At 39.2% G+C, this 16,476-nt stretch overlaps 1 protein-coding gene across 1 annotated transcript in view; it reads right to left on the reverse strand.

Moving 5' to 3' along the window:
• Positions 1–16,476, reverse strand: part of LRP2 (low density lipoprotein receptor-related protein 2) — a 214,779-nt gene that overhangs the window by 83,956 nt on the left and 114,347 nt on the right. The window contains exons 32-36 of the mRNA XM_011960602.1: positions 13,135–13,301; positions 11,971–12,114; positions 7,139–7,248; positions 2,640–2,817; positions 57–270 (exon numbers count right to left, since the gene is read on the reverse strand). Coding sequence (XP_011815992.1) covers positions 57–270; positions 2,640–2,817; positions 7,139–7,248; positions 11,971–12,114; positions 13,135–13,301 — 813 coding nt within the window. The remainder of the gene's footprint in view (positions 1–56; positions 271–2,639; positions 2,818–7,138; positions 7,249–11,970; positions 12,115–13,134; positions 13,302–16,476) is intronic.

Below are 16,476 nucleotides of genomic sequence, written 5' to 3' on the forward strand. Positions count from 1 at the left end.
AGTTATGTGTGAATATGCATTATACACCCACGAATGTATTTCAGTGACATACTTACTGCGTCTGTGATAAACTCGAAGACCCCTCAGATTTGGAACATTATCTCTCAAGACTATTTTGTTGGCCCCAGTGGCCTTGTCAACTCTTTCAATGACCTCATACTGTTCATCAGTATAATAAAGGAAAGAATCATAGACTGCAATTCCCCAGGGGTGGGAAAGCTGGTGTACCAGGATCATTCGATCTGTTCCATCCACGTTTCCTCTTTCAATCTAAAGGATTGGAATTTTTGTTAGTTTCATGTATTCATAGTGAAATTTTTGAATATTTAAACATTAATATTCTCCTAATTATAATGTCTCACATTTATCCCTTACATCCCTCTATCCCTTACAGAGATTTTTCACATCTACTTTCTGATTTGATCACAGCTATACCAAGCAGCAGGCCAGGAAAATATCACTGTGCTCATTTCACTGATAATGAAGACAGAGCTCACATGAGTCAGTCAACCTTTTCAGGTGGCGTGGTGAAGAAAAGGGAGCTAAACCACTAGTCCCTGCATGTGATATTCTGGTCAAAGATGTACTCAAACATCTAAGTGTGGGCCATTGCACAGGAGCTGACTCACCCTGAGTTTAACAGCTTCACTGACAATTTCTGTAATACAGATTGGAAATATGCCCCCAAACAACCACAGAGGACAGCAAGACGGGACGGGGCCAAAAATGGTGCCATTATATTGGAACAGATAACAAGCTTTAATTAAAATGGCTTTGGTAAACTGGAAAAGAACCACAAGAATAAAGTCCCTAAGGGAAAATGATAAGTAGTTAGCTTCTTCTGGAAGAAAAATGAAATGTAGATGTAGCTGGTTTAATTTCACTCCAAAAACCTACCTCAAGTGCCTGCTCTGTGCCAGGATCTGGGCTGGGTATTGGTGAGAGACACAAAGTGTGGCTTTACTGCCACGGCTGACAAGGAAGCCCAGCAGTTACAAGAGTTATTATGCCTTAGAAACTGATCAAAGTTCTAGAATTTAGAACATAAGGAACATGAGCTTAGAGGAGTGCTGCAGAGGGAGTGGATACCAGGGCCAGATTAGCTGAGCAACCTCACAGAAGTGTTGGGAGCTAGTCCTCAGAGCAAGGCTCCAAGCTGAGCCATGATCCAGTTTGCTGACTGTGGCTTTATGAAGAAAACATGTCTCCAACATGAAAACAGGCTTCACCACTGAAGGCCATGCCTAGTCAAGGCCAGAGAGAGGTTTCTCAGAATGGTGGAGGTGGCAGAAAAGATCTGGGCATGAGTGACAGGCTGAGGATGGATTGCAGGATTTGGTGATGATTAAACCAGGAGAGTGAAGGAGAAATAAGGGAACTACACTAGGAGAAAGGTTGGAGAGTCACACCACTAACAAGCTCGCAGATTCAGAAGCTGTGTCCTATCAGATGTGTGTACAGAAACCATACTATGTAACAAGAGCTTCCTCATCATTGCACACATGTACCCAACTCTGCAAAGTGTTTTCACACACATCATCACTTCTTTTTAATCTCCAAAGCTTACCACCATTATAGGTCCATATTCGGAGTGAAGTTAGTACTTGTTGAACAAACAACGAACTGAAAGCCAAACCTACTGCACAATATTATGAAAAGCATCAATGTCAAGGATCTGAAATAACTACTATTAAAAAGCAAGGAAGGGACTAGTATATATTCAATTTAGCACCCAAAGCAATGCTTCATCAATAATTGTTATTGAGCACCATCTATGTGCCTAGCCCCAGCAACATAAGCACAGCAGTGAAGGTCAAATACCATTTCAATGAGTGAATGAGACTTTACAGTTTCTGCTTCTTATTGTAGAATATAATGAACCCAACCTTGGAGTTGAAAATTACCACTAAAGAAAACTTCACATGTGCATCAATCATGTTAGAATATTAGAGAAGAATGTGTAGCTATGAGGGGATACTGAGCTCAGAACCTTGCTACATTAAATAAATAGATACACACATACATACACACACACACATAGGTAGATACATGGAATATGCCTATATCCTATACAGGTATATAAATTCTATATTCTATATATAATAGATATATATTCTGTATTCCATAAATACATATTCTATATTCTACAAATATAATAGATATATATTCTGTATAGCATATATGGCATCTATATAGATTCTATATACCATATAGTATAGATATATATTCCATATTTTATATATATATATTCTCTCTATATATACAGGTGTGTATATATATATTCCCTACAATTGGAGAACCCATAGTACTTTCACAGAAAAACACTGAAATCACTAAACCATGAAAGAAATGGCTCTGAAAGGACAAGTAAAAAATGACAAATGGAATTAATTTATCCTGAAGAAAAACAAACATTGGTGGGAAAATTAATAAACATTACCCTATAGGGAAGTATGCACATACTCTAAAGAACTGAACTTCAGCTAGGGGCAAGGTATGTGCAAGGGAAAGAAGTCATTGGGAGAAAGGGCAAGTTACCAAGTAAGATTGTTCAAGAATCACTGCCTGACAGCTCAGAACACTCAGCATCAGCTACACCAGCTCAGCATAAAGACCAAAAACTGAAAGGGTGCTCATACCACTCCTCTTCCAGTGACTGCCCAGTAGAGTTTCTGCTCCTCGATGTCAAGGGTGACACACTCCAAGTGTTCGAGGTTCCCAGTGAAGAGAGTTTTTATAGATGTGCCATCCATGTTAGCACTGGCAATCTTGGCAGGAACCCCACTGTCAGTTCCCTGGTCTGACCAGTACAGCTTCCTACAACCATGAAAAACATCAGCATGTAACAAAACAGAAGGTGGATTTGAGTCAGTGACATAAATGACAATGTCTATTACTCGTCCTCAAGATGCTCACAATATAATGAGCAAAAGCTGAAAATCAATATCTCGTTGCATACAATGTGGAGGGGTACTTCACCAGTGTTCTACCAATGTCAGTATATTTATTTCTTAGCTATAATCGGAGTAGAGGCCATTTAAAATGGTGTCTGGAATAAGAGGCTAGGGTTTCCCACTGGCAGCTGAACCTTTAGCAAGGTCAGATGTGTGGGAAGCTTATGACAAGGAAGAAGCCTACATCAATAATCCCTCCATCTTCAGTACATAGTGAAGGCCAAAGCTAATATAAAAAGCTGCCAAGTACAGTCCCTGATCACTTATCAGGCCTCATTCAGTTCTTCTCCAAATCACCATCTACCACAGAACCAGCTACTTAATTACCTAACCTGATTTCTGTGATGAAAAATGCAAAGACTTTTGAAAACTGACACAGAAAATAGGAGAAATAATGAGTAACACTTTTCTGTGAGAGTAGAATCTCATTATCATGCTGTTACGGGGTCAGGAAGACTTCTTTTTTCTTTCTATTTCACAGCAATCATGTACACATGAACCATAATCACACAGCATTGCCAAACCCATGATATATGAAAAATGTATTAAAGTATATGAAGGGCTGCTTTCCATTTCCACCAAAGAAAAACTTCTAGACTTGTATCCAACTCTTAATTCCTTTTGGTTGCACCTCCTTCTATATCTTCAATAGATAATCCCCCCACATTCTTTTCTGAAAAGTCCTCAAACCCCTTCATTTAAATAGTCTTTATTCACCTACCTCTTCCACCACCAAATCAATATGCCCATCCCTTGAATTTCATCTTCAACTCTAAACTTCTCTGCCTCTACGTTCTCAAACTCTGAAATGCTCTGCTTTGACCAAAAACTCATTTCTTCCTTGCTTTAATTTTTCCTATTAAACTTGTTTTTTGCCCTTAAACCCTGCCTGAGCTCCCAACCCTCCAGTCCCTCTATACCTGGACATCATATGTAACCATTTCAACAATATTCTTATTAATTCTTTTGGGCTCCCATTGTGCCTAAGCTAATCTCCAACCCTGGGTTTCTGCCATTTTTTTTTGTTTCTCCTCTCCCATTTCAGGTTACCAAGAATTTCCTGGACATAGCACAAAACTTTCGTGAATCCTGAGTTCACTAAAAATTTAAGTTTCCTAATCTAAGCTGAGGATTCTCATCCCTAGCAGATTTTATATCATGTCCCCCATATTGACTCTTTCAAGTCATTCCTGTTCTTCATAAATTTCTAATTCCTTCCCCATAACTTTCACTCTCAATCAATTATTTCTTTATCATTGATCTTTCATCTGCTGCTAAAGAATACGCTCAGGTTTCTCTATTCTGAAAGACATTTTCCTGTTACATTTTGACCTACAAGTTCAATACAAAACTCTTAAAAGAGTATTCACATTTCCTCATCCTCCTTCCATTCTTTTAACTTCTACTATCTCTATTGAACATCCTCTCTCGAATATCACCAGAGACTCTGTGATCGCCTCAGCTCTTTATTTTTTTTATTTTTATTTTTTTTTTGAGGCGGAGTCTCGCTCTGTCGCCCGGACTGGAGTGCAGTGGCCGGATCTCAGCTCACTGCAAGCTCCGCCTCCTGGGTTTACGCCATTCTCCTGCCTCAGCCTCCCGAGTAGCTGGGACTACAGGCGCCCGCCACCTCGCCCGGCTAGTTTTTTTTGTATTTTTAGTAGAGACGGGGTTTTACCGTGTTAGCCAGGATGGTCTCGATCTCCTGACCTCGTGATCCGCCCGTCTCGGCCTCCCAAAGTGCTGGGATTACAGGCTTGAGCCACCGCGCCCGGCCGCCTCAGCTCTTTATTAATGAGCATCCACAAAGATATTTTTCTGCAACAACTGGTTCAGTAACATTTACCACAACTTTCTCAAGACTTTCTCTTCACTGAGAATCCAAGACATTAGATCCTCAAGTCTCTGTCTTTTTTCTCCTCCTATGTCCTCTGACAAAATTCTAAGCTCTTCTAATTGTCTCCCAACCCAACTGGGTTGCTCTTAGTCACTTGAACAAGCACTCTATTTTCTGTCCCTTTGCTCGTGACCTTCTATCCTTCATATCACATGATATAACTTAAAAGCTAGCTCTGCCTAGTGAAATTCTACGTATGCTTTAAGATCCAGTCCAAATGATGTCTCTTCCACCAAGCTGAAAGGTCGCCTTTTTATAGCCCTATCATCCCAATTTTTTTAGCCTCTTTTATGGCTCTTAATCATCTATGAACCTGGGTTATTGTTATTTATACACAGGCCTTATCCTCCTTACTAAGCCATAAATCCTTAAGGTTGCAAAGGTTGCAAATTAGGTCTTTAATCCTTGTATCCACCCTCGAAACTCCCCACCATGACCCCATGAAAGAGACTGCTTCCACTTGCCAAAACTCATGTCTTCCTCTTCTCTCTAGGTAAATAGGTGGGCTGCATGTCCTTCTGTGCAGTTAGCTGTGGTCATATGACCCAATTGTAACTGAAGGGGTGTGAGCAGAAGTGGTGTGCACTACTTGTAGGCCTGGCTCATAAACACCTCCCAGCAAATTTCTGAATGTTCTTTCCTTTAATGCTCAAAAGATGCTGATACTTAGAATGACCTAGGAAGCCTCCTACTGAAGATGGCAGAGCATCCATCAGCCTGGGTCCTGGAATGACTATGTAGAGTAGAGCTTCCTCCCATCTTCTGCCCAAACCCCACTGCCCATATAAAAGACAAATAAATTTCTATTTTCTTTGAGCCATTACATATTTTGGAGTTTATTTGCTCCAACAGTTAGCCTATCTTAACTAATACACCACTCACAAAGATGCACAATGCAGAAATGTCTGATAAATGAAAAATAAATAATAAGTGAACCTGAGTTTCAAAAGTAGAATTTAAAACCTTCTTCTAGAAAGAATAACTGAAAACTAGTGCAAGCCAGCAGGCACAGAATAGAATGTTTGCTTCTTGTGCCATTTAAGAATTGGATTTGGTTTCCATGTCATCCTTGTTTGAAACAGCTAATACAAATTACGTCTTCAGTGCTCTCCTAGGCCTAAGAATCTGATGACTTTCAAACATTAAGCCAAAATCCACTTGGAATTATGTGACAATCTCTTTAAAAAAAAAATCAATGCTCATATTTTACAATTCATTATTCTGGTTTATAATATGGTATAGTAGATCAACAGAATGAAATAGCCAATCAAACAGACCAGAGGACCCCAGCCGACATCCATTAAGTCCATTTTCTCCTAACTGGTCTCCCTGGCCCTGGCCTCTCTCCACATCAATCCTGACCAATTTTTCTAAGATACAAATTTGGTTCTATCACTCCCTTTCTCACAGTTCCTTGCTGGGAAGAGAAAACCAAATACTACATGTTCTCACTTATAAGTGGGAGCTAAACATTGAGCACACATGGACATAAACATGGGAACAATAGACACTGTGGACTATTAGAGAGGGGAGGAAGGGAAGAGAGCGTGGGTTGAAAAACTAACTATTGGGTACTATGCTCACTATCAGGGTACAATATACCCATGTAACAAACCTGCACATGTGACCCCTATATTTAAAATAAAAGTTGAAATTTTAAAAAATCCCTACTTGCTCCTTATTACTCAAAAGAATAAAGTTCAATTCCTTAGCATGATATTAAAGGCCCTCCACGATTTGTCCCCAAATGACCCTTATCTACTGTATCTCCCATGTGGTCAACAGCTCCCTACTCTAAGCCTCTGGTTCCAGCTCTCCCCACAATCATGCTAAGTGCCGCCATACTTCTGTGCCTTCATTGCTCCCTCGGCCTCAAGAACCACTGCCTGGTTGCAACCCATTCTCCGCCTACTAGAAGGCTTGTCATCCTTCAAGGTCTATTGCAAATGTTACACATTCCCTTAGAGCTTTCCATGTCCTTTCAAAGTCAGAATATATTGTCAATTCTTATAATGCTATTTTTAAATTCCTAAAGTCTTGCTTGTTTGGAATTAATTTTAAATCCAGTGTTGTTCATTTGAAGACCACAGAATAAAATACAAACAGTATCCTGCACACTAAATATAGGTCAGAGCTATTTCTCTTTCTCACTGAGATCCATTGTTTTTCAAATGTTAACATATGAAATCAGAAGATGTCCTAAATTTGAAATCTTCCATTTAGTCAGACCCTGACATTAACAAGAACAATGCTGCATAGAAGACACGTGCCATTTATGACTACTTACCCACGAGCAGGATCAACAGTTATGCCAATTGGAAAGCCAACTCCAAGAGCTGTCCCATCATTGGCAATCAGTGTTTTTCTGTATCTGATATCTCCGTGGAGTGTCAAAACCTATAGCATAAAATAACTTATTAGAACTGAGTTTCTTAAGGGGAACCAAAGGAAACTGAGATGAAGGAGAACTTATATACAAAACAAATTCCAAAGCACAATTAGGGATGAATGAGAGAGGGTTTGCACGAGATTTCAGACCATCTCTATTGCACTTCAGGGAAATGAGGAAATTAGCTCAATAGAAAATGAGAGTAAGAGAAGCAAAATCACCTCCCAAGTTCCTACTTCCAATTCACCTAAAATTTCAGGAGGGAACATTTTTATGGATAAAAGGAAGACTCAGTTGGGAAAACATACAGAGCCACTGCCTGAAGAAACTGCAAAAATCCTTCAGGAAAGCTAAGAGAAATCTCTGGAAGAGACAAATGAGAACCCACAGCTTTCCTGCACCCCGATGGCCAGGCCATGGCACTTGGTGGCCAATTACTGCCAACACAGTTGATCAAAATAGTCCAAATTTACTCAGAGGTACAGTGAATTCTGTTCCAAGTCAACAACCTAAGCTGAAACACATGAGCTGAAATCTCTGCCCTGCCAGTCCTGACTGTACAACCCGAGGCAAATAAATTCACCTCTCTGAAATTGATCAGTCAAATATGGATGAAAGTATTATCTTCTGCATCGACCTCAGGTCTAAGAGATAATACAGGTAAAGCACTTAGCACAGCACCCAGCACAACTGTATTCAATAAACTTCTATTGTTTAATTGGTCCATCTACTGGTCACTTACTATGTATGAGGTATTGGAGCAAACATTATTGTATTTGATCCTTACAATTCTGTGAGGTAGATCCCATCATTTTTCTCATACAGATGAAGAAAAAGAGGCCTAGAGAGGTTTAGTGGCTTTCGCAAGGCTGTTTGTGATTATTACTGTTATAATCGCAGTGCTAACAGGGCCCGGATACAGCACATAGAAATACGGTTTATTGAACTAGAAGGAAGTTTCTTATGGCAATGAAGCTATTTAATACGTACCTACGACAGTCTAAGAGACAACTAGTAAGAAATCAGAAAATGCCTGTTGATTTTTGCATTAAGGTTTTTCTATGAAATTGATTTTCAATACAAATAGATTATCTCTGTTTCTCCGTCTCTCATGCATGTGCACATGTGCACACGCATACACACACACACACACACACACACACATTCTTCTTCTCTCCCTCATTCTTTTCCCTAAATTTTTTATTTTTTTCTCTCTATTGTCTGGTATCTTTCACTCCTGCTTGGACTAAGGTAACTTTTCTTTTCTCAGTTTGCCTCTTTCTGCTACAATTTCTCTCCTTTTCCTAGGACTAAGGATCTCTTTGGTTCAAAGTTCCTTTTCTTGTTTTCTGGAATATGCAGAGCTCTCTCTCACACGGCCACTCTGTAGGCTTCACAATTCAGCTATAAAATTTCTTTCAGTGGATGGGCACACAGCTACCCCTAGTGGATAACAGTTTCTTCAGTGTTTCTCTTATTTTCAAGTTGGAGTTAAACGCGAACTACTCTTAGGCAGGAAGGCATATTATACAGGTAAACAGAAAGTGAATATGATTCCTATTTTCTTAATTAATCCAACAATCACCCAGAAGAATTACTTACAATTTAAATGACCTAAGGGGAAACACCAGTAAAACCATTAAAAGGGCAATTTGCCCTTGGGTCATTATTCTCATAGGTCTTTTATGGATCTTCTAAAAATATTGATCATTTGAGGGAAACAGTGCTCTGTATTTACAGGATACCTCAGTGTTATGAAGTACTTTTACTTACTCAGCCATAAATTCCATTGTACAGATGAGAAAACAGAGGCTCAGAGAAGTTAATTTGTCCAAGGTCAAAGAGTCAAATAGCTCATGAGTGGAGAAAATGCAGTGCTGTACCCAGTCACAAAATGCATTTCCATGTTTCAGGGTCTTTATTCAACTATTTTTCTCTGCCTGGGACACCTTTTCCCCATGTCTTCATTTGGCAGAAATAAAAACAGTTGTCCCCCCTCATCCCTGAGGGACACATTCCAAGATCACCAATGGATGCCTGAAACCTCAGATAGTACTGAACTCTACTATGTTTTTTCCTACACATACACACCTACGATAAAGTTTAATTTATAAATTAGACACGGTAAGAGATTAACAATAATCCGAAAATAGAACAATTATAACAATATACTGTAATAACAATTACATGAATGTGGTCTCTCTCTCTCTCTCGCCTTTTAAATATCTTATTGTGCGGTACTCACCTATTCTGAGGCCACTGCAGGTAACTGAAACCTCAGAAAGTGAAACCCTTGGATAAGGAAGGAGGTATTAGTCATCTTTCAAGACTCAGCTCACAAGTAACCACGAATGGGAAGTCTGCATGCTCTCTCCCCTCACTTATACCTCTGCCTCCAATCACTAGCACTTTCTATTCACTGGCCTTATCACACTTATGACACTGGAGCACAGGTATTTGTTTATGTATCTGTCTCACAGATATGTGAGCTACTTAAAGACAGAAAAAAAATGTTTTATTCATCTTGGAATATCCAGGACCAACTGATCCATAGAAAGCATTTCCTAGTGCTCATTAAATGAATGAATAAAATAAGCAAGCAACCCAGATGCAAAGCGAGGTCTTTGGACTCCAAATCAGACTATCTTTCCTCTGTACCTCACTGCATCGGGGCATAATTAGAAACTTTTGGTTCATGTGGTTAAAGTGGCCTTACCAATCCACACACACATGCATGCTCAGTTATTCTCCAACTGGCTGCTGTTGCAATTGTACCTAACACTAATGGGAAAGACATGTTCCCTGCTTTTGGAAAACTATCAGTTTAAAAGAAAAGAACCCCATTTACTAATCAAGAGACCAAGAGATAAAATAAGAGCATATTAATTGCCATTTGGAATTAAGACAGCTTTGCACTGGGTGGACTCTAGAGAGATGTGAGTTTCGTAGTAAGTGTCTTAGGCAGTAGATGTTGCCTATGTTTAATGGAAGGATGATAGTTTTAGTTGAAATCATGAAAAATATTTTCTGCCACTGTCAAAGAGGGTTAAACCAGTCTGGATTGCCGGAGTTGTAGTTTATAAAAGTGCAAACAGAGAATACTGCCTGGGAATTAGAGCAGCAAAGCTGACCATTTAAGACAATCTCTTAGCTTCTGTGGGCCTTGGTTTCCTATGTTAAAAAAAAAAATAGAGCTTGAACAGAGGAGTCTCCAAGGGGCCCTTCACGTTAACACCTGGTGATTCTACCTGGTTTGAGATATTTGTGCGTACTGCAAATTTCCCTCTCATCACGAATGGCTACCACACCTGCCTGCCCTCAGGAATGTTGAGAGGATTAAATTAGATGCTAGTGAAAGATCTTTGTAAACTCAAGCACTGTTTCAGTGAGAGCTCTTTTCTCTGCCTGGGACACCTTTTCCCTATTTCTTCATTTGGCAGAAATAAAAATAGTCGTCCGCACTCATCCATGGGGGATACATTCCAAGATCACCAATGGATGCGTGAAACCTCAGATAGTACCAAACTCTACATAGGCTGTGTTCTTAGTCTACAGAGAGTGCTTTTTAGTGTAGATAGGTGCTCTAAATTAGCCCAGGCTGCTGTGTGCCTTCCTCATCTTCAGTATCTTTCTGAATGCTCCAAAGAAAAACCAGCTTGCCAGCTGGTGCCCACCTAAAGCAGTGGATTGTCAGGGCTCTGCTAACTACCCCCCACCAAAACCTTCTCCTCGCTTTGAGAAGTTTCACTTTCAAAATTATTATGAATTAATAATCCCTTCCATGTTTTACCCTTCTCTCAGAGTGGAGCAAACCGACACTAGTCAAGTTACCTCTGACTTCCTTCATGTGATTTCATACCTGTGCCTCATCTAGAATTTCTTCTGGGATTTAGAGTAAAAAGAACATTTATCTTGAAGAAGAGAGTATCAAAGGAACTAGAATCGAGTTTCTACTTTCTGTTTTGCTGTTAGAAAAACTGTACTGGAGCCATAGAAAGATTTCCATCTAAGAACAGAGGCAAACTATAAATTTGGTTGAGAACTGAAATAGCATTGAAGATTAGATGAGGAAACATAGTAAAAATTCCCTGCTTACCATAATCTTCCCTTTATGTTGAATTCCCTGTGTAACTTTTATTGATCTTCTTATATATTATTTTTTAAATTACCTAAAATACTTTTATAGCAACAAGGTAGTATTGATAATTAGGAGGAAACAAAATAAAGCAATAGAAAGTTCAAATAATTTATTTTTGCCAGCCAGGCGTGGTGGCTCATGCCTATAATCCCAGCACTTTGGGAGGTTGAGGCGGGTGGATCACTTGAGGTCAGGTGTTCAAGACCAGCCTGGCCAACATGGTGAAACCCCATCTCTACTAAAAATACAAAAAATAGCCAGGCATGGCGGCACACACCTGTCATCCCAGCTACTCAGGTGGCTGAGACGGGAGAATTGCTTCAGCCCAGGAGCTGGAGGTTGCAGTGAGCCAAGATCGTGCCACTGTACTCCAGCCTGGGTGATAGAGTGAGACTTTGTCTAAAAACAAAAAAAAAATTCAGGTGGTTTTTCTCTTTCACTTCAGAGACTTTGATAGTTAACACTAATATATTTTCTCTTTTTCTTCTTGCTTAAAAATGATTCCAAAACCCACATGAGATCTATTACTGAGACTAGAGTTTACATCAGTTTAAATCCAATGTTTGTGTAAATAGTATTATAGAATCATTACCTCAATTGACTGAGTTCTAGGATTGGTAGAATAAAGGTTTCTTGAAACCCAATCTAAGGCCAGGTTCATAGAAGGCCCCACCATAGATACAGAAGCAAACACTGTCCTGTTGGTGCCATCTGTCTTCACTCTGTGAATTTCACCCTGGAAAGAAAGACAAGGGGAAGTGAGCAGTTCCAAGGCCATGACTCCTACATAAGAACCCTTTCTTCACTGTGGCTACAGCCAACTGCTGTATTTCTTGAACACACCTTACACTCAGAGGAAAGGCAAACAAAGGTTCAGCACCATTGGGTAGGCTTCAACCAATTTTTCAGTGTGTCATTGGAATACACAAGGCTTACCATTCAGGCTATCTCCAGTACTGGCTACAGAGATAGTTCTTAACTACCACAAGCATATGAGTCATAAGAAAAACCCAAGTCACAGATGTGGATCAGAAGGCTAGGAGTATATTTTGTATATGGGTGACAAACATGAAACACAAAGATCTTTCTTCTCTTCCTCCTTTATAGTCTCCTTGCCCTTTCCCTATTCTTACAGGTTTTTTCCCTGAAGGTTGAAGAAAATGTCCTATGAGGAAGAGAACTGGAAAAGTGTTCATTCTTACCCTAGAGGCAAATATTCTAAAGGATTCTAAAGGAAGGCCCCAGCACCACATCAAATGCTTTCACTAAATTCTCTTAGGGAACTACTACTTTTGTCTTAAGTTTTGATCGTTTTTATATTCGTCGAATATTTTCTACTAGCTTAAGACTCCTCCAGGGAGTTGCCTAGTATTTGTTGAGACCTTAATAAATCAATCCGATGCATAATCCCAGCAAGCATTGTGACTGCTGCTTCTTGGCATGTATACTGTGGTCAGAAGCAGGTAATTCAGTGCAGGGCGAATCATAGGCACTTCTAGAAAATACTTGCTGAATAAGTAAATAATACACAATAGCTTAAATTTGTTTCTCTTTCTAAAGCTAAAGAATTTTACGATTTTTGCTCCAGACCAAGCTCACATTTATACCCCTCATTGAATCAAAAAACTTAGGGATAAATTTATTTCCACATCGTTTCCCTTTCACCCACACAACAAAAGTTTGCATATAAAAAAAATCAGTACAGGCAGGCTCTTCAAGAATAAATTATATACTTTGAATGTTATTCAAAACTTACTGGATTTTCAACCCAATAGATGTATTGCTCAGCGTCATCAAATTCAACATCTAAACCATTCTGTATCCCTGCTATGGGGACCATAGCATCATTGCTCTTCACATCAGGATTAAGGGAGATTCCAAAAATTATATGTTGCCTTACAGTTATTAAGAAAGGTTGATCATCTGTGAAAATAGAAGAATATCAGTCAAAATCATATCCCACTATTCCCAGACATTTAGAGTAATGGAAGGCAGTAGCCTGTTACCATCATATGGGCTAAAATGACATTGCAGCATTGCAGCAATAAATATAATGTACTTCATCAGACAAGCATGGGCCTTTCACAGGATTTCAGTGGGCTGCTGGACCACAAGACCTCCAACCCCACATACAACACTGTCTAGACTTTTTCAAGGCAGGTTGGTATTTATCTTACTCTTCATTGAGTCCTTACTTACACTGATAAACCACCCATGTTTGCTAAACCTCACAGACAGGACATTCTTCCACTTCTACACACAGACAAACCTCACTAACACCGATCTCAGGGAAAGGAGAGTTGAGTTTTGAAAAACAAAAAAAGTGAAAAAAATCATTTAGACTATTCTTGTGAAAGGCAGCTTACTAGTTTTAAGAATGTTCAGAAAATAAAACAACACTACAAAGTGTTGCCTAGTATTTATTGAGACCTTAATAAATCAATCCAATGTATAATCCCATCAATTGCTACTTGAGTAGTGTCTCTCTTCCCCATAAGATTTTAACTCCCAAAGGTCAATGACTGTGTCTGATTTGCTTATTATTGTGTCCCAGGGCCTGGTACTCAGAGCCTGGCATAAAATATTTGCCCAATAAATGTTTGCTAACTAAATGGATGACCACATGACTACATTAATGTAGAAGTGAATATGTAAATAGTATCTTCCAAAGTTCTCAAAACTGTCTACACATTGTAATTTAAACATTCCCATAATATCTTAAACTATCAATTCACTTAGCCACCTTAACAGATAATAAAAGTTCCTTTTTCAGAAACAATTTAATCTTTATCCTGATCCCCATCAAGAGTGGGGTTTTTAAATTCCTCTCTGAGGAAAGGAAAACTTTTGAATCTAAGTTTTGTGTTAAGATATATGTATAAGATATATCACATATTAAGACAAAGTATAAAATGATTAATCATTACATAACTTTCATAAGCTAAACATGACGTTTTCATTATTTTTATAATCTGGGAAACTTTCCATCTTCAGCAGGATGACTTGGTCATTTTTTCTTCACTTATTTTCACATCTCATTAGCTTTTCCTTGTTCCTATCATTTCTATTACTGAGAAATAACCCAGTTTTTATTAACCTAGGATAAATTTAAATTTAGTCTAATGTAAATTTTGCAACTAGTAATGCTTTACATTTTTCAAGTACTGCAATGTATAGTCTTCCACAACAAGCCTGCAAAGTTGTTTTCAGCTGGAGCAAATGAGATTTGCAGGCGCTCTGTGACTTCTGCAGGAAACAGTAATAGGAGATGGACCCTGGCCCATTCACTTCCAAGCCCTTCCTCTCTCAGCTGCTCCACATTGCCTCTCTTCTGAACAACTGCAATTGCAATAAAAATCGCCTCTCATTGATTGAGAATGTGCGCCATACTGCATGCATCAGGTAAATATTTCCCTTAATTTGTCTCCCTCAAGTTTCCTAAGTTTGTTTGTTAGACAGGTCCTCCCTCAGTTTGCAAATAAGACACAAAGAAATCAAGCAATTTAAACAAGGTCACACAACCAGGCCTCCTGGACTCCAGAATCTATGTTTTTCATCACTACACTGCAAACACCGCAGGCCAGGTACTATTTATTGAGTATCAAATTACCACTCATTTCATTTGGTTTAACTACAATTAAAAAAAAAATGCTAGATTATGAGTTTCAGCTGTACCAAGAAATTATCTTGCGATGATATTTAAGTATGTATTGATTATATGTTATTAATGTTCATTGGGTCAACAGAAACAATACCTCTGTCCCAGTTTTATGGGGGACTTTAAATTCTTACTCACTCAAAACCTGATTCTGCCCTTTTGAATGGCTCATCTCCCTTTGCTTAATTGGAGTAATTCTCAACCAAAGCATTGTTTAGGGCCTAAAAACTTTGCTTATCTCATCCATCATACATGGGCCTTCTTGACTCCTCCATGGCACTCTTCCCTTAAGCACCATCTGCTTCTACTCCTTCCTGGGGATCATGTCTCAAGCCCTTTATCTGATAACTGCTGGTGTACTGAGAACGTTTACCACCAATGAACATTTGCAGGCAATGGACCAGAGAGCAGGATCTCCTGTAACGCTGCGCTGGCTGAAACTGTGAGCGTCATGGTGGGGGATGATGCCAGGGGAGTAATAGAAAGGAAGTGGCCAGTAAGACAACAGGTAGCACAGGGAGGTGCCTGAAAAGTGCTATATGGGAAAGCAAAAAGAACTGATTTCACACACTGCACACATATCTAAGGAGCAAACGGGTAAGAAACAGAGGACTAGGGAAGGAACAAAAATGGATATTGGAGAGTTTGACATTCACTCAACATTTACTGAGTGCCACCATGTACCATGAAGTGCCACAGGCAATAAGCATACATCTACAGACCAGGTAGAGGCTTTATCATCAAGGAACATAGCATCTAGAGGGCAAGACCAAGTATACGAGCCCTTACAATTCATTATGACAATGGCACGAAGGGGTAGGCACAGAGGCATCTAGGGTTGCATGGAAAGGAGTTCAGGAGGTGGTGACAGTTAAGTAGGTCAGTGTGTCTCTGTCTTTTGAAATTAAAGATCATCTCTTCATTTCTATTTTCCATGTCATAATCCCATTAATGTTAGTGTCAGCAGAGTCATGAAGACATTATAGTCAGGAATGGGAAATCAATGTTGTAATTGAATGACGATACATATGATCCCCAAACCTAGGTCCTCCTTAAGTCATACCCTGCACAAGTTGATCAGCACCACAGCCTTCACTGGAGCAAGGACAAGGAGTGTTCTCTTATCTTGCACAAAATCACTGAAGCAAGTGCCTTGTGCCTGAGACTGAGTCAGAAGTCTATTTGTATTTGGAGTAATTTTAGGGGTGCTGAGGTGATATTTGGCTTGAGTTCTGTTTGTTTATTTGGTTTTGGCATTGTGAGGAATATATTTTCTAAAGAATTTAAAAAGTCTCATACAGAGAAAGCACTCACTATAACATAAAATTAGAAATAAATAGAACCAACTCATAATTGCCCTATCCAACTGTAACCACTATTGGCACTTGTGTGTTTTTGCTTCCAGACTTTTTTAACGCATGTTTTCACAGGGCCAACATT

The sequence above is a fragment of the Colobus angolensis genome, unplaced genomic scaffold (assembly GCF_000951035.1).
Source record: "Colobus angolensis palliatus isolate OR3802 unplaced genomic scaffold, Cang.pa_1.0 Scaffold517, whole genome shotgun sequence".
NCBI lineage: Eukaryota > Metazoa > Chordata > Mammalia > Primates > Cercopithecidae > Colobus > Colobus angolensis.